Source organism: Glossina fuscipes, unplaced genomic scaffold (genome assembly GCF_014805625.2).
Source record: "Glossina fuscipes isolate IAEA_lab_2018 unplaced genomic scaffold, Yale_Gfus_2 226, whole genome shotgun sequence".
Taxonomy (NCBI): Eukaryota; Metazoa; Arthropoda; class Insecta; order Diptera; family Glossinidae; genus Glossina; species Glossina fuscipes.
This window is the reverse complement of record NW_023998569.1, coordinates 180,815-188,901: the sequence shown is the minus strand read 5'-3', so window position 1 is coordinate 188,901 and position 8,087 is coordinate 180,815. Positions and strand designations below refer to the sequence as shown.

Sequence of the window (8,087 nt, the reverse complement as noted above, 5' to 3'; positions counted from 1 at the left end):
ATATTTAATCACTTGTAACTTTGTGTGGGCATGGCCGATTCGTTCCATTGCGGACAGTAGATTGTTTCGTAAAGTAAATGTGGAGAATTTCCGCCTGCTAGCTTTTATAATTTCCGAATAACGAGCAAAAATCCAAAACTTTTTGTTAAAAAAGCGGAGTTGCATTTAGTTTACGTTCCACTGCGCGCTTCTGCTCCGACCAATTCTGCCAATTTTGAATACCAACCTGCGCGCAGAAACTTCTATTGTTTTTATTGAATTTGAAGTCAATATATTCATTTTTGCGAGCAGACGAGCGCCAACAACATACATCACACAGACAGACAGACATGGTCAAATATACCTAGAATTTCACATTGACCACGAATACATATACTTAACGGGGTCTCTGAAGCTTTCTTTTTGGTCCTCACATTCATTAACGAAAAAAACAAAATGAGTACACCCCCGTCGCACCATGATGGGTGGGTTTAAAAAAGAAAATATTTTTCTAGTATTGGAAATCATCGCCGAGTTTACAAAGTTTATCTGCCTTAGGAAGACGAAGTTTATTGCCAATGTAAAAGAAAAGAAACATGAAAAGTCGAAATGTTATTTCAACTGCTCATGATATTGAAATATCCGCATATTTGTTCGCGGTATTTTGATTAATGATTCAGACAAGGAGCTAAGCGTAAAGTGGCTTTGATTTGAAAGATAGTTCAAGGAATATTTTTGGAAGAAGCCTCGACAAGCTAGCATCGCAACCTGTCGCATACGATTTTGCATCATTTTTATCCTTTAAATCCATAAATTCAAAACTATTAACGATTTGGTAAATGCTCTAAAGCGCATGACGGACGAAATCGATACGACCTTGAAAATTGTTTACAGATAAATGTAGACAAATGTTCGCCAAATAAAATCCTGATACTTTTTTGACAGTATAGTGAGTTAGCTTTAGCATTAATGTCAATTTTAAAATTTTACTTTTTGGAAAATTTTCACATCATTTTAATTTATCAGAACAAAAAGTACATACATTATTTTTTGATTTTTTATATATCTACATATATGCAAGAGTGCTTAAAGTTAAAAAAAAAAAGAACATGTTCCACTTATTATAAATAAATTTGCTCTTTACCACAATTCTTAACCACTTATTCAGACCCACACGCATATTAACTTGATTAAATACCACCTGTCATTTATGGCTTTGGAATTTTTTTTTTATGCTTTTTTGTCCTTTATTCGCTGAGTGCAAATTACTTCCAATAGAAGATTGCTAATTTGGGGTATATAACAAGGCAGACGCCTATTTTGTCAATATCAACCCACTGTTTATGATCGATTAAATGATATGACAAATGAAATGATAGCGAAAAGGAATACACAAAGCAAAAGACGGAATATTGGAAGAGCAATTCAAGAACGGTCGAAATCAAAATGTCGATCCAAAATGTCTATATTAGTATTATGCAGTCATATGACATTTATTTCTATTTGCATCGAATTCGACTTGGATTAAGAGCTTGTATATGGTGTGCACACTATTTAGAGATGAAAAAACTTTTGTAGACCTCACTGAAGGATGAAAAACAAATCCCTTTAAATTATACTCTCTCATAAAATTTACTTTTGCATTTACCCAAACTATAATTCTTTGGCCCACTGTCAGTCTTGCTCTGTAGCAGGGTTCAAAAATCTTATAAAAGGGCGCTTATAAGAGGTTCGGCCCATAACCATTTTCTCTCTTCGCAGTTATTTTGTGACAATTACTTTAACTCTTTGCTTATCACCACAATTTAATCATATAACTACTAGGCCTTTATTCAATTTAAATTCTACAATATAAAACGCTTCAAATTATGGTCGCGATCATGTCAACTTTAAAAATTTAAAACTTAAAGATTTTGTAAAATTATGCGAACTGGCACTGATACCGGCAAAGACGAACGAGGGACGGATAATGAAGCAAAAAAAATATTACCATTATTGCATAAGCGAAAGAGTTGTTGATAAACCGCATTTGGATTTTTGACGTAAACATCAGCCAGTCAAGTAAGGAAAGAATACATTTTTATCCATTCCAGAAAAATATCCTTAATGAATGAAAGAGTAACCTTCTACACCCATGTGGAATTCAACTACTACAAGTCATGCATGGAATTCGTAGTAGATAGAATAACACCATTGCTAATTACTAATTAAAATTAATATTTTCTTATGAAACGCTTATGAACATTTATTATATGTGTAATTATATATACCTTTAGACACTACACAGACGGACAGACGGCTGCTTTAATCGAATATGTGTGCTTTGTTTCGGGAAGTGAAATAGACTTAGCATTCGGGCAGAAGTGTGCCCATGTCTATAAGATGGTTCTAAGAACAGCAACAATTCGTGATGGACATTCATGACTCATAATGCAATTGCAGAACCATGTATTACATATATGTACATAAAGGCGATACCCTTTTTATATAAGGTGTAATCAACTATTTGTTGAAACTCGTTAAAAAAAAAGACAAGTGAAACCTCTCAAGTTGGGGTCATTACTAGTAATACAACTACATTTTACATTTTATATTCGTAAATATTTTCTACCATGAGAACTATCCCCGACGACAAACATTTCATACATAATTTTATTCGTAAATATCCTCTACCATAAAAAATTTCCCTCACGGCAATATTTAGATATTTAGTTTTATATTCCCCTCGACTTTTGTTGAGTAATGAAATTTTACCAGATTTCAACTTTACCAGCTTTATATCGCGCTTGGTTCTGGCTACAATAACCTCATGCTGATTAGCGTGGCCGGCCGGCTAAAACATTGCATCTCATTCGTTGTTGTTGTCATATATAATATATATTTCTTACCGCACCGATCTTATATTTGGTCAATTGCTCAGTACCTACTTTACATTTAAAAGTGCAAGGACTTTGCACACTGAAAAGTTGCTTCTGGTATATACATGGCGGTCTGTTGAGACAAGGTTGATATTACTTGAGAACCTTGCGTCCAGATCAATCTACTTTCAGATTTTCGAATTTGCTGGAGGCACGTATTTACCGACAGCCGACTCAGGCCGTTTGATAATTGGCGTTTGGTGAATTGATGTAATAGTTTTAGTGACGACATATTGTGGTAAATTGGTGGCATTTCCACATTTCCAACCAGGTTTCGATTATCTACATCAACTTTGCATACACGGAGACTTCAAAGAAGAACTGGGGTTAACAAACAATACATTTTTTGAGGAACATGCTGCGGTAAGTTCTTGGTATAGTTGTCGCGTTGATGCGTAACAAATCCTATCGAATTTTCTGTAACATATTCACTTTCTGAGTCATCGTAAACAGACGATTGAACAGAGGAATAGAAAGGTTGAAATGAAAGCGTCGTAATTGCCGATTTTCAGTATCTCTTAGAACCTACTCATTTGTGAAATTAATTATAGCTGCAAATCTGTCACTATCTATTACGACAGGAGAACCTAATGCGGGTTATTATCAATTCGGAAAAGAAGTGCTCTCTTTAAGAAATTCTTTTTAATTCAAATTCTCATTAATTGAAACTTTTGCTCTATAATTTCTTTAAATGACTAACGATTTAGAAATTCTTTAAACTAAATTGATATTAATTCAAATTTTTGCATTTAATAATTAATCATTAATAAACATAATTAATGGAAGTTTTTTCTATTACGTATAAGTTGTACTAAAGCAATGAATAAGTTAATGATATTAAGGTGGCAACTAAACATTAAAACGAAACAGCATAAAACATCACTTTATGGCCATTCATCATTTGCGACAACAATATAATTATCAACTGTGTAAAAACTTAAACCGTTACCTTCGGGTTTATGCCAAGATGGTAACAGAACTGTACGCCAAAACGATCTATGAATATTAGTAATTTATTAGACAATGAAGGAGGAGGAGTTGCTAAACATTTATTTAAAATCGTAATAAACTTACCGGCCTCTAACTACACCTAAAAACAAACGCCAATTCATTTTTAGTCCAAAATTATATGGATTGATATAAATCTTCTTCTGTACAAGCATAACTTTACGTTGTGCTTGATTTATGTGAGCCTCAATACTGGTCTCGCCACGCGATATCAATTTAGCGTGCCAGCAACAAAGTGTACCCAACGCCATAATCACGCCCAAATTTATAAAAGCCATAAACCATAAAGCACGACGTCGACCCAAAACGTACGGACTGTTAGCGTCTACTGCATTGGCTGGTGTCGGTAAGTCATGGTGAGCAGGCCATATATCTTCGTCGTATTCGTTCAGATGAGTCTATACAAAGTCAAACAAGAGCATAAGTGTTTGTTAGCATGCGCAATGTATTAACAATAAAAAGTATAATAAATTCTACCACTGGAATTAAATGTCCGCTTAAGTTTATTTTGACCGGATGCCCTTCCAATGGTTCCAATTCAGTCCAATTGTCGGTATGCTCCAGCCATAAATATCTATAACCGATTTCAAAACCAAATACTACTAAGAATAACGAACCCATTGTCGTGTATAGCATGTAAAGGAAAAAGTAACGATGATTACCGTACCCAACGCAGTTATTAAGCCAGGCTGTGCATCCAGGCATAGAACGAAAAGCAATGCAAAAATACAGAAACATTTGTTAAACTTTTAAAAAAAAATAATGCTCTTAAAAAAAATTACTGAACGGTAACAATTAGAAATAAATTTATGCGGTCTTTATTCCCTTTTACCAGGTGTTTTCAAAAATTTTGATCAGCGACATCTACACGTAAAAATGCTAAAGAAGTGGGAAATATCAGTGTACATTCGATGGTATTGACCTTACATAAAATAACAGTTTTTCATTCAATACTACGGATTTATTCAACGTACGCCGACGTTAATCATGGACAGCTCAAAATTCTTCCTATTGCAGATTCATTGCTTTTCTTGTTCATTTGAAGAAATAAGTTGCCTATGTTCAGAGGTTTATGGTGATGCTGCTCCATCATATCTCAATTGTCGGTTTTGGTTTTAATGGTTTAAAAGTAGCGACACGAATCGACTGAAAATGCCATTTTTTGACCACTCATTGTAAGAGTTAGCCAGGATTCACTGTTGCAGCTCGAAAGGGAAATTCTGCCACAACCGACGTACTCACCAGACATGGCGCCTCGTGATTACCACATCTTTAGAAAGGTGCAGCAGGGCTTGGCTGACATGCGGGTCCGCAAAGTTGAAAAGTGCGAAATCGGGGGGCGGATCGCTGCCATATTGATATAAGTTCTTTCGCAATGATATCGTCATGTTGATAAAAATATCGTAAAATGTTGTAGAAAATGGTGGAAACTATTCTCATTAATATATGTTGTACCCAATATTCCACAATAAATACCTTTTTGGAGTGAAAAAGTGATCAACATTTTTGCAAAAACCTAATAGCAAATTTTTTTATCATTCCCGTGACTTCTCGTATAAAAAAAAGAAAAAAAAAATGACATAGTAAAAGCATATATAGGAATAACGAAAAAAAGAGATATATCTTTATCGTCGAGGTGAACAGTTTTATAGGTTGGCTATCTGGGTCTATGGCCCACCAGACTACCACGAAATTCGGAAAAGGAAAACGAACGCTTGTCACATTTAACGCTTTTTCTTTCTATTATGTACAGAATTCGACCTATTTAAGGTTAAAAAAGCTACGCCATTTAAACTTAAGCGGGATAATTTACATTGTTGTATACCTCTCATAAGGATGCATAGATCATATCTCAATATTCTAAATACATCCTTCGATCATCTTGACATACTAAATCTACATAGTCATTACAATGTGCTTATGCGTTCATCGTCTGTTGGCGGAATAATATCTAAAATGAATAGTAGGCAGTCAGCACATTGCAACTAAATAGTTGTGTCTATAAACTGAGAACAAACCGAAACGCAACTAAATAGTTGTGTCTATAGTTCCCTTCGCAAATAAAGATATTTCTATGAATACGAGAAAACTTTGAGAAACTTTCAAATAATCGTTTCAAAGATGGAAGAAATAAATTGCAACGCTTGAAATGAAAATTTACATAAATTGCTTTCCATTCCGTTAAAGTGTGAGAACTTAACGCTCGATCCTGTTAAATGTGAAATATTCAGAAATTATTTGAAAACAATCGTAAATTTATATTGAAGGAATTACATGTGAGTACATTTTTTAAAATTTTTTTACTAATACATTTATTAAAAGCATCGAGGAATATACGCAATCGATACAGGATCAAATAAACAAACATCTTTAAAGTAAATTTCTAGCTGACAGACTTAAAACGCTCTCTTTGAGTAAAGGGAGATAAGGTGCTGCAATGGGAATAAAAAGTATATTGAACTTTAGTTTAGTTTTTTTTTGCCTACAATAAATACGGAATGAGAATTGCATGAATTCAAGGCAAACGAGTTCAATTGCAAGTATATGATGTTCGCTTAGCTTGAAAAGGGAATAAACGACATATTTATCAAAATACTTGCTAATGTATTGAAATAAGGATCAATAATAAGAAATTATTACCCCACCTTTTGTATCATGTATAACGTTTAATAAAAAAAAAATTTGGGGTTTGCATGGAAAATAGTTTTAAATTGTTAGTGTACTTAAGTTGACGCGACGGAGCACAGCACAGGGCTAAATAAGTCTCTATTCCTATGAGTTGTAAACGAATTGAGCCTTTGATGTCATTGTACGTTGGCATATTAATAGCAAATTTTACCATACGAAGGCACAAAAGAAGAATAGCATCGTTTGTACTGCTTTTAGCTGTGTTGTAAAGAATGCTCCGCTCAGTTTAGGTTTAAGAAACCCTATTTATTCAATTTTTATCTTTACTCGTGCTTGCAATTTGTTAAGGCTGTCGATGTGATGTGCATCAAGCACAATTTGAGTTATTTTTAAACTTGAAATAATGTAAATTTCAAGGAAACAATATGGAAAAACTATTCTGAGTCGAATATAAAAGGATGCATTTAAACCTGTTAAGAACTAGTCCCGGTAACAGTCCCGAGCAGGTGGCAGCAGCAAAATGAGAGTGAGTTATAAAAGTGAAAAAATTCCTAACAAAATGTGTGAATTTTTTTCTTTAAAGGTTTGCTGGATATTAATATTTTTAAGTTATGCTTGTGCAGCTAGCGTTCTGTTTCCTTTAACAAGTATTGTGCGTATGCCCGAAAATGATAAAGCAGTTATCGAAAGCGCTCGTGTCAATGGGAATTTTGCGTATAGCACTATGGAAGGTCATGCTTATAAAACGATTACACCATTGGTAGGACAAATTTTAAAGCTCGGACCATTGGTACCCGTGAACTATGTTCACGTTCAATAATAATTACATTTACATTTGCATAAATAAAGAGTATTTTTTTTTTGTAACTTACGACAATGATGGTCCATTTTTAATATACATTTATTGCAAACAGAGCAATGATGAGTGCGTGGAGGTTTTGGTTTTATGCATTTTTTGCATATACTAACAGCATTCGTCAGAGAAATGCCCTAAAACAAAACTATATACAGTACTTTGTCTTAAAAATGACATAAGAATTTTCACATTCATACCTCTGGTGGCTCTCCGGCTGGGGTGACAACAGCCATGACATAATGAAAAATTACATTAATCAATAACCAATTTCCCATAGCTAAAAGGCAAACAGTCATCGCTTGGTTTTTTTGCCACCAAAATGGTAAACCTATCCAATAAGCGATGCTAACAACAGCAGTCGTTAATAAAACCACACCTACAATAAAAAACTAAAAGTAAATTGCTTAGGAATACTTATTTAAACAATTGATGAGCGACCAAAACTTACCGGGCCCAATACGTGAGCATAATTATCTACAAACCAATAAATTGGTTCCATAAGGACATCAGAAGCGTAAGATGCATCCAAATGTGCATTGTAGGTCAAAGACCGAACACAAAGTTTGATGTAAGACTAATCAAATTATTTAATAATTAGGTCACAGTGTAATCAAAACAAAAGCGCCTACCCATTTTATTAACCATAAACTGCCAAATTCATCTACTCTCTTTTGTAATGTCCAATTAAATCGACCCAT

At 34.0% G+C, this 8,087-nt stretch overlaps 1 protein-coding gene across 1 annotated transcript; it reads right to left on the bottom strand.

Annotated features, from left to right (window-relative positions):
• Nucleotides 1-3,635: 3,635 nt before the first annotated feature.
• On the bottom strand, nt 3,636-8,087 carry LOC119642539 (palmitoyltransferase ZDHHC16). The gene is made up of 7 exons (XM_038041693.1): nt 8,019-8,087; nt 7,838-7,963; nt 7,587-7,778; nt 7,406-7,523; nt 4,383-4,594; nt 3,972-4,303; nt 3,636-3,893 (listed from the first exon to the last, which is right to left on the bottom strand). Exons 1-7 carry the CDS (start codon nt 8,085-8,087, stop codon nt 3,782-3,784), a joined length of 1,161 nt encoding a protein of 386 aa, XP_037897621.1. The 3' UTR covers nt 3,636-3,781.